The sequence below is a fragment of the Tachyglossus aculeatus genome, assembly GCF_015852505.1.
Source record: "Tachyglossus aculeatus isolate mTacAcu1 chromosome 12 unlocalized genomic scaffold, mTacAcu1.pri SUPER_6_unloc_1, whole genome shotgun sequence".
In the NCBI taxonomy this organism is placed as follows: Eukaryota; Metazoa; Chordata; class Mammalia; order Monotremata; family Tachyglossidae; genus Tachyglossus; species Tachyglossus aculeatus.
In genome coordinates this window covers 1,712,501-1,738,142 of record NW_024044828.1, presented here as the reverse complement: position 1 = coordinate 1,738,142, position 25,642 = coordinate 1,712,501, and the positions used below count along the sequence as shown (strand labels likewise).

The following is a 25,642-nucleotide window of genomic DNA, read 5'->3' as shown; positions in this document are numbered from 1 at the left end:
GACCTATTTTCGGACCCCGAGCCACTGAGGCCCTGTTCACTTACAAAACACACAGCACTGTTTTTAAGTCCACATTCTGCTTTGGGAATGCCCTGGCGGGTTTTAATATCTCACTCATTTACATTTTTCCCACTTCTGTACTTTGCGCACTGACGACGCCGAGCAACCCGATACGGCCGCGGCAGTCGGAGGAAGGAAGGGCCAGAAGGTGGGGGAAGTAGTGTGACCCAGTGGAAAGGGCCCGGGCCTGAGAGTCCGAGGGACTGGGTTCTAATCCCGGGTCCGCCACTCACCTGCTGCGTGACCTTGGACAGGTCACTTTACTTCTCCGTGCCTCGGTTGCCGCACCTGCAAAATGAGGGCTCAACGCCGGTTCTCCCTCCTGTGAGCCGCGCGTGGGACCTGATTATTTTTACCCCCAGGGCTCAATACGTAGTAAGCGCTTAACAAATACCACAATTATTATTCCTTCACAGCTCCAGGAAAAATTCTCCCTCCGCAATCACCCGGACCCCGTCTCCCTCACCACTCTGGCCATGGCACTGGCTGTCCTTGCCCAGTCCTACCGGGGCCCTGGTCCTACTCTGAGAGACTCCCCAAACGGATCCCAAACTGTGGGACTGCCTCCGCTCGAATGGAAGGGACCGGTGCGGCCTTCCCAGCAAGGAACACCGGTGATATCGTTAAAAACCAAGAGAAACCATCCGACGCGAACTAGGGTCCCACTTAAAGCGGAACACCAAATCCTTCCAGCACCTCGAAGATGCCGAACGACTTCCGTTTTACAGCCTCTTTGCGCCAAACTGGTTATAAAACTCACCGACTCATTCATCCGTTCGATGGACTGTAAGATTGTTGTGAGCAGGGAATTTGTCTGTTACATTATCCCAAGTGCTTAGTACAGAGCTCTGCACACAGTAAATGCTCAGTAAATACGATCGACTGGATGACTGGCAGTAGTAGTAGTGATCTTGATCATGATTACTGTGTGCGGAGCACTGCACTAAATGCTGGGAGAAAATACACAAGTAGAGAAACAGCATGGCTCAGTGGAGCGAGCGCTCGTCTGGGAGTCAGAAGACCTGGGTTCTAATCCCGGCTTGCGGGGTGACCTCGGGCAGGTCCCTTAACTTCTCGGTGCCTCCGTTCCCTCAGCTGGAAATTGGGGATTAAATACCTGTTCCCTCTCCTGCTTTAGACTGTGAGCCCCATGTGGGACACGGACTGTGTCCGACTTAATTAACTTGCATCGCCCCCAGCGCTTAGAACAGCGTTTGTCACCTAGCTCTTATTAAAAAAGACATTTTTTAAAAAATTAGATAAATGGTCCCCATCCCTTGGGAGGCTAACTGTCTAAGAGCACAAGAGAAGCAGCGTGGCTCAGTGGAAAGAGCCCGGGCTTTGGAGTCAGAGGTCATTCATTCATTCAATCGTATTTATTGAGCACTTACTGGGTGCAGAGCACTATACTAAGCGCTTGGGAAGTACAATTTGGCAACATATAGAGACGGGTTCGAATCCTGGCTCCGCCACATGTCTGCTGTGTGACCTTGGGCAAGTCACTTAACTTCTCTGAGCCTGTTACCTCATCTGTAAAATGGGGATTAAGACTGTGAGCCCCAATGTGGGACAACTTGATCACCTTGTATCCCCCCCAGTGCTTAGAACAGTGCTCTGCACATAGTAAGTGCTTAATAAATGCCATTATTATTATTATTATCGTATTTATTGCATGCTTACTGTGTGCAGAGCACTGTACACTTGCAGAGCGCTTGGGAGACTACAAAACAGCAATAAACAGACACAATCCCCACCCACAATGAGTTCACAGTCTAGAGGGGGATAATTGGGGTACTTAAATACTTCCTATGGGCAAGGAACTATTCTAAGCGCTGGGGTAGATACAAGATAATCAGGTTGGGCACAGTCCCCGTCCACACTGGGCTCACTGTCTTAACTCCCAGTTTACAGATGAGGGAACTGAGGCACAGGGAAGTGAAGTGACTTGCCCAAGGTCACCGCGAAGACAAGCGGCAGAGACCAGCACTAGAGTCCAGTTTCTTCTGACTCCCAGGCTCAGATAATAGTAATATATTATGACTATACTAATATAGTCAGTTAATATAAATATAATATATTCCAACTATAATAATAAGTCAGTTTCTTCTGATTTTCACCGAGCAGACAAGCGGCAGAGACCAGCATTAGAGTCCAGCTTCTTCTGACTCCCAAGCTCAGATAATAATAATATATTATGACTATAATAATATAGTCAGTTAATATAAATATAATATATTCCAACTATAATAATAAGTCAGTTTCTTCTGACTTCCACCAAGCAGACAAGCGGCAGAGACCAGCATGAGAGTCGAGTTTCTTCTGACTCCCAGGCTCAGATAATAATAATATATTGTGACTATAGTAATATAGTCAGTTAATATAAATATGATATATTCTAACTATAATAATAAGTCAGTTTCTTCTGACTTTCACCGAGCAGACAAGCGGCAGAGACCAGCATGAAAGTCCAGTTTCTTCTGACTCCCAGGCTCAGATAATAATAATATATTACGACTATAGTAATATAGTCAGTTAATATAAATATGATATATTCTAACTATAATAATAAGTCAGTTTCTTCTGACTTTATCTACTAGGCCACGCTGCTTCTCTTAAGGCTTGGGATGAAAATGTGTGCAAATCGAATGCACTGGGCAGGGGGGAGAATCAGTGTGACACTCCAACAACTGACTTAGAATTGGGGTGGAAATTTAACACCTTATTAACACCCCCTTCTTATATCGGTAATTGATTTTCATGTCTATCTCCCCCTCTAGACTGTAAATTCCTTACGGGCTGGAACCTGCCTGCGGATCACCTCACCCCCCAACCTACTTTCCCTCACGATCATATATTACAGCCCAGCCGGCATATTTCACTCCTCTAATGACAACCTACTCGCTGTACCTCCATCTCATCCAGGTCGCCATCCAACCCCTACCCCATGTCGTCCCTCCAGCCAGCGCTTAGAACAGTGCTCTGCACATAGTAAGCACTTAAATGCCATTATTACTATTATTATTATTAGCTTGGAACTCCCTCCCGCTCCGTATAATAATAATGATGGCACTTATTAAGCGCTTACTATGTGTAAAGCACTGTTCTAAGCGCCGCATACACCAGGCCACCACTCTCTCCCCACCTTCAAAGCATTGATAAGGTCCCATCTCCTCCAAGAGGCCTTTCCCAATTAAGCCCCCTTTTCCCCGACTCGCTCTCCCTTCTGCGTCGTCTAAGCGATCGGATCTGTCCCCTTTGGGCACTTCAATCAATCAATCAATCGTATTTAGTGAGCGCTTACTGTGTGCAGAGCACTGTACTAAGCGCTTGGGAAGTACAAGTTGGCAACATATAGAGACGGTCCCTACCCAACAGTGGGCTTACAGTCTAGAAGATACTTCGATACTTACCCCACAGTGCTTGGCATACAGTAAGAGCTTAACAAATACTATTATTATTATTATTATCATCCTTTGCCCTCTGTGCCCCAGCAGGAACATGATGGGCAGGGATCAATCCATCATATTTACTGAGTGCATGCTGTGTGCAGAGCACTATGATGAGACGGCCAAGACGGTACTGGACAAACCCCCATCACTAAAATTGATTCATCTGCAGTTTCTCAGTCCTGAAGGTTCAGGATAGAGCTTCATCTGTAATTCCTGACATCACTGTGCACAGAAGAGGGGCAGGTGAAAAACATTCACCAAATTTACAGGTGCATCGGGCAAAAATAAAATGTTCAAACTTCCTACCTAGGGACAGGCTGTAGGTGAATACCTCTTACTGCCCCAGAAATGCTTCTAATTTCAAGTAACATATGATGACGTACACAGGCCTATATTTGATTGATGGCTTTGATTACATCTCCCTGTCACTGAAAAATGAAAAATCTTTGTCACGGAGATTCTTTTTTAGTTGCCTGAAGGTAAAGATACCGTTTTTTTTTCTTTTCTTTGAAAGATCTCGGCAGAATCTTTCCCAGCTATTATGGATAGTCCTCGAACTCTGTCCTGACATTACCCCTCCTGAGATGCACTACAAGTTTGCTTTAATCTGATGCAAAGTAAATGTGGCAAGGCAAAGATAAATTGCTGAAATGGGAGCAAGAACGGAAAGAGGGGATCGCCTGAAGGAGTAACATGGGGTTCGGTGACATGTTGACTCAGGAAAAGAATCGCATACACGACACTGGTCTGAACGCCGGGATGACATAACATTAGCAATTAAACCCGGAACAGATGACATAATTACAAATGACCTCATTTCCAAAGTGTCAACGGATGTTCCCCGTGAGAGGGGCCTGATTAGGCTGGGGATCCCCTTTTCCAGCCCACCAGTGAGGAGAGGTGAGCGGGACTTGGCCTGAAATGCTGACAAATAATAATAATAATAATAGTGTTTGTTAAGGTAATTGTTACTATGTTCCAAGCACTGTTCTAAGCACCAGGCTAGATACAAGGTAATCAGGTTGTCCCATGTGGAGCTCACCGTCTTAATCCTCATTTTTACACGAGGTAACTGAGGCACAGAGAAGTTAAGTGACTTGCCCCAAGTCACACAGCTGACAAGTGGCGGAGCCGGCATTAGAACCCACAACCTCTGACTCCCGAGCCCGTGCTCTTTCCACTGAGCCAGGCTGTGAGATGATGGAGGGGTTGGAAGGCGTAAATTAAAGCCAAAGGACACTGGAAGGTGAAGCGGTGAATGAATAACTATTTCCGCCTGAGCATTTGGGACTCATCTTCACAGCACTTACGTACCTACTTATGAATTACATGTTATCAATTATTTATTTATATTAACGCCTGCCTTCTCCTCTAGACTGTAAGCTCGTTGTAAGTCTACCACTCTACACAGAAAGCACGACAAATAAGATCGATTGCTTGACTGATTTCTAGGGGAGAGGCAGCAATGGTTCTCCGGCTACGGTGAGCAAAGAATAGGTCAGAGGGAAACAGTGATATCAATAATGACAATAACTGTGGTATTTGTTATGTGCCAAGCACTATACTAAACACTGGGGTAGATACAAGACAATCAGGCCCCACATGGGGCTCACATTTTAAGTAAGAGGGAGGAAAGGTACAGAAATCCCCATTTTGCAGATGAGGCCCAAAGAAGTAGTCAATCAATCATATTAATAACTATGTGCAGAGCACTGTCCTAAGCACTTGGGAGAGTACAATACGACAAACTTGCTAGATATCCTCCCTGCCCTCCACCACAATAATAATAATAATAATGGTATTTGTTAAACACTATGTGCCAAGCAATGTTCTAAGTGAAGGGGTAGATATAATAATAACCTGATCACCTTGTATCCCCCCCAGCGCTTAGAACAGTACTTTGCACATACATAGTAAGCGCTTAACAAATGCCATCATCATAATTATCATTATTATATAAGGTAATCAGGGACTCGGTCTTAAACCCCATTTTACAGATGAGGTAACTGAGGCACAGAGCAGTTAAGTGACTTGCCCAAGGTCACATAGCAGACGAGTGGTGGAGCTGGAATTAGAACCCAGGTCCTCTGACTCCCAAGCCTGGGCTCTTTCCACTAAGCCATGCTGCTTCTCTAAAAAAATATATGGTATTTGTTAAGCGCTTAGTATGTGCCAAGCACTGTTCGAAGCGTCGGGGCAGATACAAGGTAATCGGGTTATCCCATGTGGGGCTCACAGTCTTAATCCCCACTTTACAGATTGAGGCACAGAGAAGTGATTTAATAATAATAATAATAATGGCATTTATTAAGCACTTACTACGTGCAAAGCACTGTTCTAAGCGCTGGGGGGGATACAAGGTGATCAGGTTGTCCCACATGGGGCCCACAGTCTTCACCCCCATTTTACAGATGAGGGAACGAGGCACAGAGAAGTTAAGTGACTTGCCCCAAGTCACATAGCCGACAAGTGGCGGAGGCCGGATTAGAACCCAACCCCTATGACTCCCAAGCCCGGGCTCTTTCCGCTGAGCCACTGCTTACAGTCTAGACGGAGGCTAGCGTCTAGAAGGTAAATGACTTGTCCAAGGCGACAGAGCAGGTACGTGGCGGGGCCGGGATTAGAACACAGATCCTCTGATCCCCGGGCCTGTTCTCCCTGCCGCTGGGCTATGAAGCTGAAACTGCGGGCTCCTTTCTGAGGCGGACACGAGGAAGGGCTTCCAAACCACTAGCCGGCTCTCGGTTCCCGAAGGAATCCGTCCGGGATGACCTGGGAACGATCCTGCCTCTGGGAGACCAACTAGACGCCGCTCCCGATTCCTCAGCAGCGTGGGAAGCAGCGTGGCCCAGTGGAAAGCGCTCCGGCCTGGGAGTTGCAGGACTTGGGTTCTAATGCTGGCTCCATCGTGTGCATTGGAGAAGCAGTGTGGCTCAGTGGAAAGAGCACGGGAGTCAGAGGTCATGGGTTCGAATCCCGACTCCGCCACATGTCTGCTGTGTGACCTTGGGCAAGTTACTTAACTTCTCTGAGCCTCAGTTACCTCATCGGTAAAATGGGGATGAAGACTGTGAGCCCCATGTGGGACAGGTTGATCACCTTGTATCCCCCCCAGCGCTTAGAACAGTGCTCTGCACATAGTAAGCGCTTAACAAATGCCATCATTATTATTATTATTATGTGCCTGCTATGTGACCCTGGGCAAGTCACTTCATTTCTCCGGGCCTCAGTTTCCTCACCTGCAAAATGGCAACCCGATGCCTGGTCTTCCGCCTACTTTAAATGTGAGCCCCATGGGGGACCTGATTATCTTCTAACTAACCCAGCACTTCGTAAAGTCCTTAGCACATAGTAAGCGCTTAAATACCAAAATGATCATTATTTTCATTATTATCATTATTCATTCATTCAATCGTATTTACTGAGCACCTACTGGGTGCAGAGCACTGTACTAAGCACTTGGGAAGTCCAAATCGGCAACCTGTAGAGATGGTCCCTACCCAACGATGGGCTCACAGTCTAGAAGGGGGAGACGGACAACACAACAAAACATATTAACAAAATAAAATAGACTAGTACATATGTTCATTCATTAATTCATTCATTCAATCGCATGTATTGAGCGCTTACTGGGTGCAGAGCACTGTACTATTAAATGACAATCAATCCCCCTCTTACTGCTTCCAAAAGGAACGGGGCCAGTTGAAACTGGATGTAACGATGACAAAAACAAACAAAAATAAAAAGATGACCCAAAAAAAACCTATTTTAAGTATACTACTATGAAAAGTTGGGTAGGGACTGTCTCCGTATGTTCCCGAATTGTACTTGCCAAGCGCTTAGTACAGTGCTCTGCACACAGTAAGCGCTCAATAAATGCAACTGAATGAATGAATGAAAGAAAATATCTCTGTGCTTCAAGGTGAAGTAATCTGAAGGGAAATTTCACTGTACGTATGGCAAATAAACCCAAATAAAGAACTATTTGAATGTGATGCACGCGGGGATGAAATACTTGATTTTTATTCCAGCTTTAAAAGTTTAGGCCCTCGTACTATCATAGCATTAGGTAATAGCGGCGATCGAAGCACTGTTTTTCAGGAAAGACGACGAAGTGTAATCCATGATTTCACAGACGGTTGAAAGGAGACCGGACAGTTAATATTATGTGCGCAGGACCGGCACCTGAGGTTTTCCAAACACCTGCCTTTCACTATTTCCCCCAGGAAGTCCGCTTGAACAGCCTCTCAGCTGTTGAATGGATATTGCAGCCGACTACACGTCAGATCGCAGCACTCACGCTAAGGATCAACAGATGGATTTGAGATGTACTTTGTGCTACATGTACTCTCCACGGTTATTTTTACCCAGCTTGTTTTCCTACTCCACAACTTTCCTTCAGGTAAAACTCCTTGGCTGATTTTTAAACACACAGTCAGGTTTCAAAAACACTGGATTTGAGATGTACTTTGTGCTACATGTACCCTCCACGGTTATTTTTACCCTGCTTGTTTTCCTACTCCGCAGTTTTCCTTCAGGTAAAACTCCTTGGTTGATTTTTAAACACACGGTCAGGTTTCAAAACCACCCAGACCTCAGGGAAAACCCGAAATCTCAGTCGCCCCGGCGGGAGCGCAATGCTTAGCCCACGGTGAGGACCCGAAAGCCAAGAAGGCTAAACTTTCCAGTTGATAATCATAATGATAATGATGGTATTTCTTAAGTGCTTACTATGTGCAAAGCACTGGGGAGGTTACAAGGTGATCAGGTTGTCCCCCGGGGGGCTCACAGTTTTAATCCCCATTTTACAGAGGAGGTAGCAGGCACAGAGAAGGGAAGTGACTTGCCCAAAGTCACACAGCTGACAAGTGGTGGAGTCAGGATTTGAACCCGTGACCTCTGACTCCAAAGCCCGGGCTCTTTCCACTGAGCCACGCAAGGAGAACCAGCCTCTCCCTTCTGGAAGCGCAACCCTTTCCGACAGCCTTCCGTGGCCTCTGCGTTGGTGGTCGCGGGCGGCTACGATTGGGGAAAATACCACCAGAAACACGTCCTTGGATTTTGAGCACTTAGTACAGTGCTCTGCACATGGTAAGCTCTCAATAAGTACGACTGACTGATGTCAAGATCCATCTTCCCTCCCAAATCCTGTCCTCTCTCTGTCTTTCCAATCGCTGTAGACAACATCACTACCATCTGACATGCTGCCTATGCCCTCGACTCATCTCTCACGCCCGACCCACATACTCAACCTGCCAGTGCTTTGCACACAGTAAGCGCTCAATAAATACAATTGAATGAATGAATGAAACCTGTCGATTCGACCTTCAAGACATCCCTGACATCTGCACTTTCATCTCCATCCAAAATGCTACTCCGCTGATCCCGACCCTAATCATATCCTATCGTGACAACTACATCGGCCTTCCGTCTCTCCCCTCTCCAGTCCTTCCTTCACTCTGCTGTCCGAATAATTGTTCGGAAAAGCGTTCGGTCCAAGTCTCCCCGCGCCACTCACCTCCGCATCCAACAGAAACTCCTTATCGTCTGTTTTAGGGCGCTCAATCAGCTCTCCCCATCCTACACAATTTCCTACTACAATCCACCCTGCCCACTTCACTCCTCGAACTCCAACCTACTCACTGTACCTCAATCTCACCCTTTCTCACATTCTCCCTCCGGTCTGGACCTCCCTACCTCTCTGTATCTGACAGACCACCACTCCCCGTGCTTTCAAAACTTCCTTAAAAATGTGACTAAAGTTCACATTTCCCTTACTCCTCCTCTCTTCTGTGCACATTTTAAGCGCTTGATATCCCCACCCCGCAACGCTCAGCCCCACAGCACTTATGTACATATCCACAATTCATTTTATTGTGACTTCCCCTCTAGACTGTAAACTCCTTGTGGGCAGGGAGCGTGTCCACCAAACCTGTTACACTACACTCTCCCAAACATTTTTTTTTAATGGCATTAATTAACCGCTTACTGTGTGCAAAGCACTACTCTAAGCACTGGGGAGGTTACAAGGTGATCAGGTTGTCCCACGGGGAGCTCACAGTCTTAATCCCCATTTTACAGATGAGGGAACTGAGGCCCAGAGAAGTGAAGTGACTTGCCCAAAGTCACACCGCTGACAAGCAGAGGAGCCGAGATTTTGGAGAAGCAGTGTGGCTCAGTGGAAAGAGCGCGGGCTTGGGAGTCAGAGGTCGTGGGTTCAAATCCCGCCTCCCCCAGATGTCTGCTGTGTCAAAATCGTCAGAACAAATAGAATTAAAGCTATATTCATTCATTCATTCATTCAATTGTATTTATTGAGCGCTTACTGTGTGCAGAGCACTGTAGTAAGCGCTTGGGAAATACAAGTTGGCAACATATAGAGATGGTCCCTACCCAACAACGGGCTCACAGTCTAGAAGGGGGAGACGGACAACAAAACAAAACATGTACGGAGCTGAAATGAGGGCTTAGACAGGGAAGGCCTCTTGAAGAGCGGATGCTTTAGGAATCTTAATATACTTTTTCAATAGCTCAGTCTCTGATAGAGGTAAGAATGGATATTTGCAGGCCTTTAAAAATGGAAAGATTCAGGGGCAGCAGCATGGCCCAGGGGCAAGAGCCTGGGCTTTCGAGTCAGAGGACATGGGTTCCTGACCGCTCTCCTTCTCTGCAGTCTCGCATTATAGATTGCAAATTAGATGTGGGGGAATATTTGCGTAAGTGCTGTGGAGCTGAATTGAGTAACAAAGTAATTAAGGGGTACAGAGCTAAGTAACAGCGGTATCCTCTACTATGTGCCAAGCACTGTTCTAAGCACTGGGGTAGATACAAGGTAATCACGTTGTCCCATGCGGGGCTCCGTCTTAATCCCCATTTTACAGATGGGGTAACAGACACAGAGAAATTAAGCGACTTGTCCAGAGTCACAACTGATAAGCGGCGGAGCCGGGATTCGAACCCACGACCTGACTCCCAAGCCCGGGATCTTGCCACTGAGCCACGCTGCCTCTCTACCCGCCCCGGCAGACCCGATCCCAACCCACCCCGTTTACGGTCTCGAGGACTCGGGCCTCATTTAAAGATGTTAACCATTCTAAGACGACTAGGGGGGCAGGTGATGCGTTCTGAGGAGGTCCGAAACACGCCAAACCCCTTGTGGGAATAAATGCCGGGGAGAAAATGGGAACCGAGGTCTGTTCCAGAAGGGAAGGCCAGTTGAGACCTTCAGTCCCCTTTCATCATCATCATCAATCGTATTTATTGAGCGCTTACTATGTGCAGAGCACTGTACTAAGCGCTTGGGAAGTACAAACTGGCAACATAGAGAGACGGTCCCTACCCAACAGTGGGCTCACAGTCTAAAAGGGGGAGACAGAGAACAAAACCAAACATACTAACAGTTTTAGACTGTGAGCCCACTGTTGGGTAGGGACTGGCTCTATATGTTGCCAACTTGTACTACCCAAGCGCTTAGTACAGTGCTCTGCACAGAGTAAGCGCTCAATAAATACGATTGATGATGATGAGGATGAGACCGCCCAAACGGCCGGGCGGAGGAAGTGGCGATAAGGCACGCGACCCAAGTGATAGGCCCCACACAGTCAATGACCATGAAAGACAAACAAATGCACAGATGGAAGTGCAAATTGAAATGACCGAGGGGGACTGATTAAAAACCACCCTTCGGCACAGGTTAAATTAAAAATTCTTATGGCTCCCCCCGCTTTAGATTACGGGGCCCACCTGGCTAGAGCGAGCTGACTCAAGGTTTAACCGGGGCCTCTTCGTTTACTGGGTTTCACCGCATTTTCCATCCCTCCGCTTGCCTCGGTAACCGGGCCAGAGCAGGGGGGAATGAAAGGACACGAAAGGCAAGCTGGCCGATTTTGCCATCGACTGGCCCCAGGGCTGTCACGGAAAACACTGAAATTACAAGACCCCCGATGAGGTTTGGGGATCGATTATCTGTAAATGTCAACTGCCCCAACTACTCCCACCCCTGTTAGTGAGGATGATACAGATTAGGTTGAAGATGGTTTTCTCTGAGAAAGGGCATTTGAGGTGATTCAATCAATCAAGCTTTCCTGAGTGCTTACTTGGTGCAGGGCACTGTACTAAGCAGCGTGGTTTGGTGGAAAGAGCCCGGGCTTGGGAGTCCGAGGTCATGGGTTCTAATACCGGCCCCCGCCACTTATCAGCTGTGTGACTTTGGGCAAGTCCCCCCCCCACCCCGTCTTACCTCCTTCCCTTCCCCACAGCACCTGTATATATGTTTGTACATAATTATTACTCTATTTATTTTACTTGTACATATCTATTCTATTTATTTTATTTTGTTAATATGTTTGGTTTTGTTCTCTGTCTCCCCCTTCTAGACTGTGAGCCCACTGTTGGGTAGGGACTGTCTCTATGTGTTGCCAACTTGTACTTCCCAAGCGCTTAGTACAGTGCTCTGCACACAGTAAGCGCTCAATAAATACGATTGATTGATGGAATGACTGAAGTCACTTCAGTTCTCGGTGCCTCGGTTCCCTCATCTGTAAAATGGGGATTGAGTCTGTGAGCCCCACGTGGGACAACCTGATTACCTTGTATCTACCTCAGTGCTCGGCACGTAATAATAATAATAATAATGATAATAATAATAATGATAGCATTTATTAAGCGCTTACTACATGCAAAGCACTGTTCTAAGTGCTGGGGAGGTTAACAAGGTGATCAGGTTGTCCCATGGGGGGCTCACAGTCTTCATTGTGAGCGCTTAACAAATAACATTATTATTATTATTATTATTAAGCATTTGGGAGGGCACAATACAGAGGTGGTCGACATGCTCCCTGTTCACAAGAAGCTTCTAGTTCAGAAGTCTGCAGTCTCATTCTCTTTTAGACTGTGAGCCCACTATTGGGTAGGGACTGTCTCTATATGTTGCCAACTTGTACTTCCCAAGCGCTTAGTACAGTGCTCTGCACACAGTAAGCGCTCAATACGATTGATGATGACGATGATTCTAAGCACTCAATCTGTTAAAATGAGGCCCGCCCTTCTCACCGCCATTAGTTCTGGTTTTGCATAGGCTTCATCCTTACCCCTCGGCCCCAAAAGACCCAGGAGAAGCGCTGGACGAACTGATCCGGAAACTGAGAGCTCGGGAATCGCCGTTTCATCGTGGCTATTTCGTGGCAGGCGGAGAGGGACAGATGCAATCCTCCTTGCCTTAAAAAAGTTGAGAAAGCATCTATGACTGCTGAGAGAAGGTGCGCAAGAGATGCAATCCTTGCCTTACGAAAGTTGAGAAAGCATCTATGGCCGCTGAGAGAAGGTGAGCAAAAGACTCAATTTTAACCACACGACAGGAAACCTCCCAATATCGGCTTCGCTCAAAACCCCGACAGAGGGTCTGGAGCACGTAAGGAGCTGTGCATCTAAAAATGTCCAAGAGACCGTGGCTTTCGGGAGGGCAAGTTGGTTCTTCAGCTGACCCAACTCAATTGGGAAGATTCAGTTGCAACCCTGTTCTTCCGACAGTTCGTTCAGCCATTCAGTGGTATTTATGGAGCGCTTACTGCATGAAGAGCACTGTACCACGCGTTTGGGAGAGTACACTATAACAATAAACAGACACATTCCCGATCCACAACAACCTTACAGTCTAGAGAGCTGAACTGAGAAGAGGAAACCAGCACTGGCCGAAGGATCTTTGGTCACCAAACTTCTCGACTAGTATTCAAAATTCCCGAAATGACTGCAGATTAGCTGTGTTCGGAATACCAGTGTCAATGCCTGTGTTTCCATAGGAACCTTATTTTGTACGTTGTCTTGGGCTGGCCTGTTTGATTTGGTATCCTTAACGGATCAGTTTCTGTTAGTGAATAAATAAAATCTGAATCCTAATTCATTTCGAACATTCCTTTGTTCAAATTCGTTCATTCAGTCGTATTTATTGAGCGCTTACTGTGTGCAGGGCACTGTGCTAAGCGCTTGGGAAGTACAAGTTGGCAACATATAGAGACGGTCCCTACCCAAGAGTGGGCTCACAGTCTAGAAGGGGGAGACAGAGAACAAAACATATTAACAGATTAAAATAAATAGAATAAATATGTACAAGTAAAATAGAGAAATAAATACGTACAAACATATATACATATATACAGGTGCTGTGGGGAAGGGAAGGAGGTAAGGCGGCGGAGATGGAGAGGGGGAGAGGAAGGAGGGGGCTCAGTCTGGGAAGGCCGCAAATCATCATCATCATCAATCGTATTTATTGAGCGCTTACTATGTGCAGAGCACTGTACTAAGCACTTGGGAAGTACAAATTGGCAACATATAGAGACAGTCCCTACCCAACAGTGGGCTCACAGTCTAAAATCAAAGGCTTACTCAGCTCCCTGAGAAACGGGCCGTGTCTGGTTAAAAATAATTGAACTCTCCCATTTAGCAGACCGCATGTGTGACTGGAACGTTTCGCAGAAAAGAAAATAGGAAACAAATCTACGTAAACAAGCGAAAAGGGTGGCCACCGCCAATTTGCTTTCGCTGACGGGAAAGGGCGGTGAATAGATGTCTCCTCCCATATCCTCTTCCGACGAGTTCTTTTTCCATTTACACCACATCTCCTTTTTTTCCAACAAAAATTGAGAGCCACACCGGCCCCTGACTCCAGGGCCTCCCTCTTCCCCACCATCATTGCTCGGAGATCCGCTGCCAATAGATCAATGCTGATTAGTGAATGTCGCCCGTAGGCAGAGAACCGTTCTGCGTGCGCGGGACAGCGTGGCCCCGGTGAAAGAAATCTCCTTCCAAGCAGTGATGGTTGGCTTTTCTTGTTTTGGGGGTTTGTGCCCTTTTTTGGATTTTTTTTCAGCTGAATTTATTTACCGTGCTATTCTTTCTCTGTTTTCCCTCACTCTCTCTTTCTCTCTCATGCCTCTTCCCCACCATTCATTCATTCAATTTGTGTTTTTTGAGCGCTTACTGTGTGCAGAGCACTGTACTAAGCGCTTGGGAAGTACAGGTTGGACCATAATATAGGCGGTGAGCTCCCTGTAGGCCAGGGGCTATTTCCAAATCGATATCCCTGTACTTTTTCCCCAGCATTGAGTCCAGTGCTTTGAACTCCGTAAGCACTGAACAAATGGCACAGCAAACGAGGAAATGCCAAAACCATCACGGGCACCTAGGCAGCGTGGCTCAGTGGAAAGAGCCCGGGCTTGGGAGTCGGAGGTCGTGGGTTCTAATCCTGGCTCTGCCACTGACCAGCTGTGGGACTCTGGGCAAGTCCCTTGACTTCTCTGTGCCTCAGTTCCCTCATCTGTAAAATGGGGATGAAGACTGTGAGCCCCACCTGATGACCTTGTTATCTACCCCAGCGCTTAGAAAAGTGCTCGGCACATAGTAAGCACTTAACAAATGCCATCATCATTATCGTTATTATCATTTTCCTTAGACGCAAAATGAAGTCCTAAAATGACCGGAAAACCCAAAGAGGTGAATTTTGGTATGCATCTGGGGAGACAGCCAAATCTAGTGGATGCAACACTTCACCGGGTATCGGGAGTCCTGAGTTCTAGTCTCGCTCCTATCTCTGGCTTCGAGGTTGCCCTTCAACTCACTGGACCTTTTCAAGCCTCAATTTCTCCAGCTGAAAGTGGGGGACACTCATGCGGCATGGCCTAGTGGCAAGAGAGTGGGTTTAGGAGTCAGAGGACGTGCGTTTTAATCCCATCTCCGCCACTTGCCTGCTGTGTGACCTTGGACAAGTCACTTTCCTTCCCTGTGCCTCGGTTGCCTCATCTGAAAATGGGGATTAAGGCTGTGCGCCCCGGGGAAACAGGGATTCCTTCTATCAGCCCCAGTGCTTAGAACAGCATGCAGCACTTAGAACAGTGCTTAGGTGAGCCCGTTGTTGGGTAGGGATTGTCTCGGTTGCCGAATCGTACTTTCCAAGCGCTTAGTAGAGTGCACACAGTAAGCGCTCGATAAATACAAGTGAATGAATGGACACCTTCTATCTACCCCGGTGCTGAGAACAGTATTTGGCACATAGTAAGCGCTTAACAAATACTATAATTACCATTATTAATTTTACAACCCATGCCCAAATATTTTCAATTTATATGATGATAACGATTATGGTATTTGTTAAGTGCTTCCAATGTGCCAAGCATCGTTCTAAGCGCTGGGGCAGATACAGGTTGGACACAGCCCCTGCCCCACTCAGGGCTCACGGTCTTAATCCCCAATTTATAGATGAGTTGACCATTTTATAGAGAAATGAAGTGGCCCGCCCAAGGTCACAGAGCGGACAGGTGGCGGGGCCGGGATTGGAACCCATGACCTTCTGACTCTCAGGCCGGTGCTCCATCCACTAGGTCATGTTATAGAGCTCTCCTTCCTTTTTAAACGTGAGCCGTGACGCTCGCCAAGCATTTTACCGGGTGGTCGGTTCACTGGCGATCCCTTCAAGCTTTCTAAGTACGAATACGTGGGAAACATCACAACCTCCGTTTTAAACACGTCCACGTTCTCCGCATTTTGAAACGACGGGCAGCCAGTGGTGCTTCACCGCATATTTTCTCAAAAGTTTCTCTGTCCGCTCACCGTGGGCAGAAAACACGTCTACCAACTCTGTTGCAAGCGCTCAGTACAGTGCTCTGCACACAGTAAGCGCTCAGTGAATACCACAGACAGTGATGATGAGCAAGAACGCCCATTAGAGATAAGTCTACCCGCATATTACCAAGACAAACATGCGGTGAACCAGTATGAGAGAATACAAACTACTGTTAATATTCTGAAATACATACAAGTAACGGTAGTGGAATTTAGCACGCCGAGGTGTAAAAAGATCCTCGCAGCATCTTTCTTGGGAAATATTAAATGATATATGAGAAAATAATAATTACGTTTTGATGGATTTTCCCCTTGGCACCTGAAAATACAAACCCATTTAGGCCATTCATCGCTCACCGCCAGGCGCATGATGTTTTAAATAATTCCTGAAGCCCAAAGTTCATTTGTTTTGTTTGCTTTAGTTTTATTCCACCTGCATATCTTTCGCCGACCGGCTACATTTTCCAGATATCACTCTGATTAGGAAGGCAGGGTCAGCCCGTGGGAGCAAAAGCCCTTCCTTTACTACTACCCCGTAAACATCGAAGGACTCAGAAAAACCACCTGACTAAAATTTCCCGCTCCATGCTGGAAGCTCCTAATCGCAAGCGGGCTGGAAACTGACCAGTGTGTTCCACATAAAACGGTCACCCGCCGAGTGCCAATTTTAGAACAGATCAACTGCTCCGAAAACAAACGCGTATGCTCTCCGACTGCTGAACGGTGAAAACGGGGTCCCGCAAAATCTTCTGTGTGGTGAGCCGGACCCGACCAATTTAACGCTAGAGAAAAATATTCCCCAAGTCCTCTGATTAGCATTCTTGGGAGGGCATCGGGTAATTCTGATTATATCGCTTTCTGTCTACTAATTCTGCACGCGCTGAGGCAGACGACCTGCATGCAAACGCGCTGGCTGAAATTCACCGCGGTCCCCGGCGAAGGTGCCGCAATCTTCTCGTTACGGACCGGAGAATTTCAAATCGAGGGAGGTCTTCTACCAAGACATTCTCCAGGGCAATCGCCAAGGGCTCGAAAGGGTCTCCGCTCCACGGGAGGCATCCCGCGGATGTTTTCGCCGGGGGCGGCCCACTTGCATTAAGGGAAAAATGAGTTGATGGAACACAAAATCAATTCTGCCACGCACAACCTACTCAAGGACGGTATGGAATCCGCTGAGAAATGTACTCTCTATTGAAAGCTTCCTTACAGATGAAGGGGCGGGGGAGGATTGGGAGGGAGGGGGGGATGAGGGAGTCACTCCTATACATATGAAGCTCAGTTTAAGCCCAATACAACTGGCCAATCAAAATGAGTGAATGCACTGCATCTCTCTGCAGTGAGGAGCCACAAGGTAGCCTGTCATTCTGCACTCGCCCCCCCAGCCCGAGCTTTCCTCCGAGCAGCACGGCTGTTCCTCCTCCGAAAGCCTGACTCGAAACGCCGTCCCCGGAGACCAGGAGGCTTCGGCATGCTAAATGACTTTCATTATGCATTTTCAGCCACGTTATTGATTGCCCAGAAGGAGCAGTGAAAGTCTGCAGCATCCCGCACGCTGCACAGGCTCCGTACGTTTCGGCGGTCCCGCGGGAACAATGGCAAGGTCCAGGGCCGTATTTTCGCCGAGGTCGTTTTCCGAACAGATGCTCACGACCCTCTTCCCTATACAGTCTGCTGACAAGTGAACGGAATGAAATCCGTCCCAGCTGGAAATGCTTCAACTACATCACGAACGGATCGAATCTTCAGAGCAGGTAAGCTGTGTTTCTTGATTTCTACGCTGAGCAGCTCTCGGGAACAGCAGAGGCAGGGTCTGGCCAAATTACTTTGGAAAACGGTCTGAGTCCAGATTAAATTTGGAGAGTTTGCTCCGGGTTAATTTTGCCTGTCCTTTGAGTCGGTATTGCTTGATTTTTTTTTCCCATTGAAAAAACTTGCTTGAAGATGAAATTTTAAGAGAGGCACCATTCGATTAGAAAGACATTTAATGTTTAACACAAAGACTGCAGCTCTTAGGCTACTTCAGACCTGTTCAGATTTCCTAATCGTCTCGGGAGTCCGCGCTCCTTAAAAGAGTACAGATATACTTTCCGACGACCCACTTCCACGATTTGAGGCGAAATCAAATATGCTCCATAACCTCTTAACGTTTACTGGCTTAATTGACGCTGGGGTACACAAGGGGATCTGGTGGACTTGAGAAAAACTATTTCATATGCACGCCCTCCTCTGCATTGGCAATACAGAGGATTCATCCGGGCAAATCGGTCCTACCTGGGCATAAGCGCTGCTCTAACCAGTACGATATAAAACTTGGGCAGATAATTAAGCGAGCATTAACGCCCCTCAGAGCAGCTGGCAAATGTATCACGGGGAAGGGACCCGAGAGCGTGGAGAGTGAATTAGCTGTTCACGAGACCCTGCAAGTCTGCAAATCCGTGGGAGCTTGCAGAAAATGGGAGCAGGATGGAGTTGACAGGGAAGCCTCCCGTGTGCGTAAGTTAAGTTTCATTTTGCAACACGGGCAGCACTGACGTGCTCAGAAAATACAATCAGCTGGATTTTCACAAGACAGAGGGGAAAGTTTCGCCTCATTTTTAAGGTCCGTGCATTCGTTCATTCCTATTCTGCGGGCATTTCCTCTACGGTCAGAGTCCACGGCCCTAAAGTCACCCGTCGACGACGGGCTGAAAACCGCTATCCGAAGCCATCTATTTTAACCCTTTTCTTCTTCTTCCTCCCAAGGGCACACAGCACCTAATTACGTTTTACTACTGACGATGTGAAGAATGCACTTGACTGGGCATCTTTTCTAGCCGTCTGATCCACGGACTGCAGGATATCCTCACACTTCTAAAGGCATAAAGGAATTAAAAGGAAAACTTGGAACCTCCCCCCTCCCCGCTTCAGATCGAGGTGCTCTGGCAATATTTGGAGAAGGCCTAGGATACAATTTTCCCGGGAAGGAGATTAATGCAGTAGTTACATACCCGGAAAGAAAATGGTGAGCATTTTTTTTAAGGAATTTATATTTCATTCCAGTATGATGGAAACTACCGGTTCATGAAGAAACCATGAAAACAGGAATTTCCAAAAGGAGAATGCGTTTCCTTCACCGGCGAGTTAAAGGAAGCTCTATCAGGCTTTTTCAGCCCTGCATATTAAGTTATTCGTATCAATTGTCACAATGACTAATGGCTATTTTTTCCTCTGCATTTTATGACCCTTTATGTATCTTCCTTTAATGAAAATAAACCCAATTAAATGGCAGATGGTTTCTCTCAAAAAGCACATGAACTGGATTTTACAGTGTAATGCAACTTATGTGACAAAGACAGCACTCCAAGCTGAGGAGCAGGAGTACTATAAAAACATATGCACGGCTGTAAGAAAAGGATGCTTAAATACATTTCCGAAGCCAGAAATCGGCTGTCTAGATTTTTGTTTTCAGCTCTCCTGGAAAATAAAAATACCCTGCCCCGCCAGGCGAGGGGGAATAGAATTAACGTCTCTTAAGGAAGTTTGGTACCGGTGGCTTTTAAAAGCATAGCAAACACAAGTCGCATGTACCGTACACTCGACTCGGTTATTAGACAACCACCGGGAAAATAAGTCTCCTTTTCCAAACCAAAATCTGGCTGCCGAAGTGCTGGAGCGAAAGAAAATGAAAGGGATTCGACGAGGCACGAATAAGAACACAGCTGCTTTGCTGGTTCCCGGTGGAAATTTATGTGCAAAACCTGTCAGTGTCATCAGGTATCAATGATGAAAAGCTGCCGTAGTATGCTGAAAAGCCCTTGAGGCAACAGAATCCAGGTAGGTCAGAAGCTGCATGTTCTCATCCCCCGTTTAACGACTCAAAGGGAGGTATATTTTCTCAATGATCTTTTTAATTTGACATTTCTGCTCTGATTTAACTGAAAACCCAACTGCTCTGACAGAGAGACCCGATGCTTTGTCCGTCAGCTCCGAAAACCTGGCCCACGTTTAAATTTGTCCATATTCATAAGATTTCCCTTTCAGTACAGACCTTTCCTCGTTTGAACTGATATATGCCCCTGACCATTTTCGGGCTTGAACGGCCCGCAGAGAACGGAGAGTATTCTGTGTCTTTTATTGGGTACCGTCATTTACTTAGAATCCTATCTGAAATGCGGTCGCGAAAGGCACAAAGGCAATCTGTATCTTGAAATAAGCTTGCCGGAGGTACAAAGTTAAGATGAATGTGGAGAGCTTCCTTGAGCACTTCAGAATTCAGACAGGCATCCTATCACTTGAACCATTCGATTTCAAACGCCATCAAATGACGGACGATATAGCGTGGGTCTATTTCAATCTACGCCTAACGTCTGCTCAGAAAGAAGACAGAAGGAAAAAGTCACAGCTTACACTGAGCTACTGCTCAGCCACTTCAGATAACACTCCAATACATAGCTGTTTGAATTAGCACCAGTGTGAACTTCTCTCTTCTTCCTATATTTAGCCCGGCCGTTCAAAGACCACGCCCCAGACGATTTCACATTTCCAAAAAATCCCCCCCGCCGGCGAGATGCCCTTCGACCCGGCTCTTCCCCCCGAACTTTACGGTTTTACTCTAAGTGAACCTATATTTCGAGTATTATTTGAAACACGTAGGATCTGAATGCTCGTAGTTACATTTCAACTCGCCGGCAGAACGAAATAAGAGAGGGTGCGGCCCTAAGATACATCAGAGAGCTGAAGGATTGATTGACATCATTTCATTTCGTGACCCTTTTGGCTCAATGTGACTTTTCTTTTTATCAGCAGACTTTACCTTACCAAGGTCAATTTACTGAGGTCTTTCACATCACTCCCTTCTTTAACGGACTATCCATTTTCACGGTGCCAGTAGGAATAGAGTTCTTGTTTTCCAATGAAGAGCTCCCAACTTGGGAAGCTAAATCCTCAGACAAGAAGGGATTTTACAAACTAAAGCCCCACCGGCCCATCTCTGTTTTTAGGATCACGTCCCAGCTACGCGCCTATGATTTTGAAATCTTGATACACGTATCGGTCACTCACATTTTACACCTTAGACTACTTCTGTTGGCGTATGTTAAGATGGCAAATATTTCGACCCACTCATCCACAAATATGTCTAATATGTAAAGAAGAGGGCAACTCGATCGCGTCGGAATGGGAATTAAAATGTCTTGATTTGAGGGGGTTCATTTCCGCAGGCCAAAAATAGGCTTTCCCTTTGAGGAAAGATTATTTCCCGATTATTTGGAAATAAACCCCTTGTCACCTCTCTCTGAAAAGCCCCCCCCACAGCCCAGCTCCCCGCGAGGAACGCCCTTCCTCCCTAAGCAACCTTGCGGGACACGGGAGAGATCCGGACGGCGGTCGTCTTTCCCCAGCACGGCGCCCGTCCCGATTGTACGGGGTCATGGTTTTGCCCATCGTAAATGTTCCCTTCAAAGCTCCTACTTTTATTCAAACGCGCCCGGAACCCACTAGACTCTGACGGGAAACCACCGCACCGGCTAACGTATTTCTCCCGATCGTGAAACGCGTCAAAATCAACCAGTTTATTTTCTCTCGCCTTCTAGGACAAAGCCCCGCCGCTCCAAAAGAATGTGTCTCTCCCCAGTTCCGGAGGTCAACATGCAGTCCGAGCCTAACATTACAGTTCGAGATGACACCGGGGACCTCGACAGCAATATGTACCGACCACTCTCATATCCATTAAGCTTCCAAGTGTCTCTCACCGGATTTCTCACGTTAGAAATCGTGCTGGGACTTGGCAGCAACCTCACCGTACTGGTACTCTACTGCATGAAATCCAACCTGATCAACTCTGTCAGTAACATTATCACCATGAATCTCCACGTACTGGATGTAATCATCTGCGTGGGCTGTATCCCTCTAACTATAGTTATCCTTCTGCTCTCGCTGGAGAGTAACACGGCTCTCATCTGCTGCTTCCACGAGGCTTGCGTATCCTTCGCGAGCGTCTCCACGGCGATCAACGTCTTTGCCATCACTCTGGACCGGTACGACATCTCCGTCAAACCCGCCAACAGGGTCCTGACCATGGGGCGGGCGGTGGCACTGATGACCTCGATATGGATCGTCTCGTTCTTCTCCTTCCTGATTCCCTTCATCGAGGTCCACTTTTTCAGCCACCAGAGCGAGAGCACCTGGGAGAACAAGACGCTCCTGTGCGTCGGCCCCAACGAGTACCACACCGGACTCGGAATGTACTACCACCTTCTGGTGCAGATTCCGATCTTCTTCTTCACCGTCGTGGTCATGCTCATCACCTACACCAAGATCCTCCAGGCCCTGAACATCCGCATAGGCACGCGGTTTTCCACGGGGCCGAAGAAGAAGGCGAGGCAGAAAAAGACCATCTCCCTGACCACGCACGAGACCACGGAGGTGTCGCAGGGCAGTGGCGGGCGGAACGTCGTCTTTGGGGTAAGAACTTCGGTTTCGGTCATAATCGCCCTGCGGAGAGCTGTCAAACGGCACCGGGAGCGACGGGAAAGGCAAAAGAGAGTCTTCAGAATGTCCCTGTTGATTATCTCAACGTTTCTGCTCTGCTGGACGCCGATTTCTGTTTTAAACACCACCATTTTGTGTTTGGGCCCAAGTGACCTTTTAGTAAAGCTGAGGTTGTGCTTTCTAGTCATGGCCTATGGGACCACCATATTTCACCCTCTTCTGTACGCGTTCACTAGGCAAAAATTCCAAAAGGTCCTGAAGAGCAAAATGAAAAAGCGAGTTGTTTCCATCGTGGAGGCGGACCCCACGCCCAATAACGCCGTCATACACAACTCGTGGATAGACCCGAAGAGAAACAAAAAGATCACCTTTGAAGACAGTGAAGTCAGAGAGAAATGCTTAGTCCCTCAGGTTGTCACAGACTAGGAAAGGAGTTCTGGCCACATCCCGGGAGGAAAACAATACGAACAAATTGGGTGGGGGGGGGGGAGAAATTTACTGCCAGATGAGGAAAACTTTTTTAAGGTATTGGACATATTGTAAATTTCACTATAAATCTCAACTAAATTAGCTCTTATATAGTCAATTCCTTCATTACGTAACGTGTTTGTTGCATGGCAGTTTACGGAGGTTACATCACGTGTATATTTTGTCAGTATTCGGCCACCAGAAGATAGTTATTCGTGTAAGTCATATTTTCTAAAAAAAAAAAAAAAGAATAATAAATAGCCTTAAAACGCTTAAAATTCAATTAGGATCTGTATGACTTGTATTTTTTTTTTAATTCACTTTCTACGACATCCACGCACTGCTTCCCCAGTAAACGGAGGAAAACCTGAAAGGCACTTCCATTTAAAATTAAAACCACAGGCCGAGCTGAGCAGAAATAACCTGTGACTTTCCATGCCGTTCACACATTGAATGTCTTCACTAAGTAGACGCGCTAAAAATAATACAAACGAGAACGCACCCATTCACACTCCCTTCTCCGCCAAAACCCGAGGCCCGGTTTCCTCCGTTCTCCAGAGTTAAATGCGAATAAGGCGGGCGGATTTCTCGACCGGTTTTCTGACTGCCCGATCCCCTAAAGGGAAAAATGCAACGGTTCTTGCATTGACCCAAAAAAGCCTCCTTTTAATTCGATTAACGACAACATGGCCGGGAAGGCAATTTCCACTAAAAGCGGAGGCCTAAAGGAAACCAAAAGGAAATGTTTTGTGAGCCACAGAAATTACCCTGGGTTTGGGGACCGAAAATCAAACGATCCGGGGATCGAGCAGGATGGCCCTACATACAGGGCGGGTGAGACCCACTGGTGGGTATTTGTCAACCGCTCCCGTCCAAAACTCTGCCCGGATCACAGGTTGTCCCACTTGGGGCTCCCAGTCTTCATCCCCATTTCACAGATGAGGAAAGTGAGGCCCAGAGAATAATAATAATAATGATGGCACTTGTTAAGCGCTTACTGTGTGCAAAGCACTGTTCTGAGCGCTGGGGGAGGTTACAGGGTGATCGGGTTGTCCCTCGGGGGGCTCACAGTCTTCACCCCCATTTTACAGACGAGGTCACTGAGGCCCAGAGAAGTGAAGTGACTTGGCCAAAGTCACACAGAGCCGGGATTTGAACCCACGACCTCTGACTCTTTCCACCGGGCCACGCTGCTTCCCGGCCTGAGGGCACTCGTCACAAGCTCTCCCGCTGACGTGGAGAAGCAACGTGGCCCAGTTGCTCCTGAAGGGCCTGGGTTCGAATCCCCGCTCTGCCGCTTGTCTGCGGTGTGACAGTGGGTGAGTCACTTTGCTTTTCTGGGCCTCAGTTACCTCATCTGTAAAATAAATAAATAAATAATGACGGCATTTGCTAAGCGCTTACTATGCGCAAAGCACTGTTCTAAGCGCTGGGGGGATACAAAGTGATCAGGTTGTCCCGCGTGGGGCTCACAGTCAGCATCCCCATTTTACAGATGAGGGGACTGAGGCTCCGAGAAGTTAACTGACTTAACCAAGGTCACACAGCGGACATGTGGCAGAGCCGGGATTCGAACCCATGACCTCTGACTCCAAAGCCCGTGTTCTTTCCACTGAGCCACTGCTTCTCTTAAAATGGGAATTAAGTCTGTGAGCCTTAAGTGGGACGGGTTCTAACCTGATTATCTTGTATCTACCCCAGTGCTTAGTACAGTGGCCGGCACGTAGTAAGTACATAACAGATACCACAATTATTACTATTATTATTATAATTATTATTATCGCCTGCATCCGCTTGTCTCACCTTAACTTCCATGTTGCCAACTTCTACTTCCCAAGCGCTTAGTACAGTGCTCTGCACACAGTAAGCGCTCAATAAATACGATCGACTGTTTAACCATTTTGTTTTTGTTTGATTTTACGGTATTTGCTAAGTGCTTCCTATATGTCAAGCGCTGTATCAGAAGCAGCGTGGCTCAGTGGAGAGAGCCCGGGCTTGGGAGTCAGAGGTCATGGGTTCAAATCCCGGCTCTACCGCCTGTCAGCTGTGTGACTTTGGGCAGGTCACTTCACTTCTCTGGGCCTCAGTTTCCTCATCTGTAAAATGGGGATGAAGACTGTGAGCCCCACGTGGGACAACCTGATCACCTTGTAATAATAATAATAATAATAATAATAATAATAATGGCATTTATTAAGCACTTACTATGTATATGTTGCCAGCTTGTACTTCCCAAGCGGTTAGTACTTCCCAGACTGAGCCCCTTCCTTCCTCTCCCCCTCTCCATCCCCCCATCTTACCTCCTTCCCTTCCCCACAGCACCCGTATATATGTATATATGTTTGTACATATTTATTACTCTATTTATTTATTTTACCTGTACATATCTATTCTATTTATTTTATTTTGTTAGTATGTTTGGTTTTGTTCTCTGTCTCCCCCTTTTAGACTGTGAGCCCACTGTCGGGTAGGGACTGCCTCTAGATGTTGCCAACTTGGACTTCCCAAGCGCTTAGTACAGTGCTCTGCACACAGTAAGCGCTCAATAAATATGATTGATTGATTGATTGTTCAAAGCATTCAGG

The 25,642-nt window shown here is 47.0% G+C and overlaps 2 protein-coding genes across 4 annotated transcripts in view; one reads left to right on the top strand and one right to left on the bottom strand.

Annotated features, from left to right (window-relative positions):
- The window catches only part of COG5 (component of oligomeric golgi complex 5), a 303,390-nt gene that overhangs the window by 185,133 nt on the left and 92,615 nt on the right, over positions 1 to 25,642 (bottom strand). The window lies entirely within an intron of this gene.
- Positions 18,940 to 23,308, top strand: GPR22 (G protein-coupled receptor 22). 2 transcript variants are annotated; one of them, XM_038741035.1, is made up of 2 exons: positions 18,940 to 19,122; positions 21,692 to 23,308. In XM_038741035.1, the coding sequence occupies exon 2, from the start codon at positions 21,717 to 21,719 to the stop codon at positions 23,013 to 23,015; it is 1,299 nt and encodes a 432-aa protein (XP_038596963.1). In that variant the 5' UTR covers positions 18,940 to 19,122; positions 21,692 to 21,716; the 3' UTR covers positions 23,016 to 23,308. The 2 variants fall into 2 exon arrangements, with proteins under 2 accessions (XP_038596963.1, XP_038596962.1); XM_038741034.1 differs by having other exon boundaries at positions 19,030 to 19,934.

Excerpts from the sequence above, each read along its gene's own strand:
- GPR22 (XM_038741035.1), top strand. The coding sequence starts at position 21,717 with ATGTGTCTCTCCCCAGTTCCGGAGGTCAACATGCAGTCCGAGCCTAAC.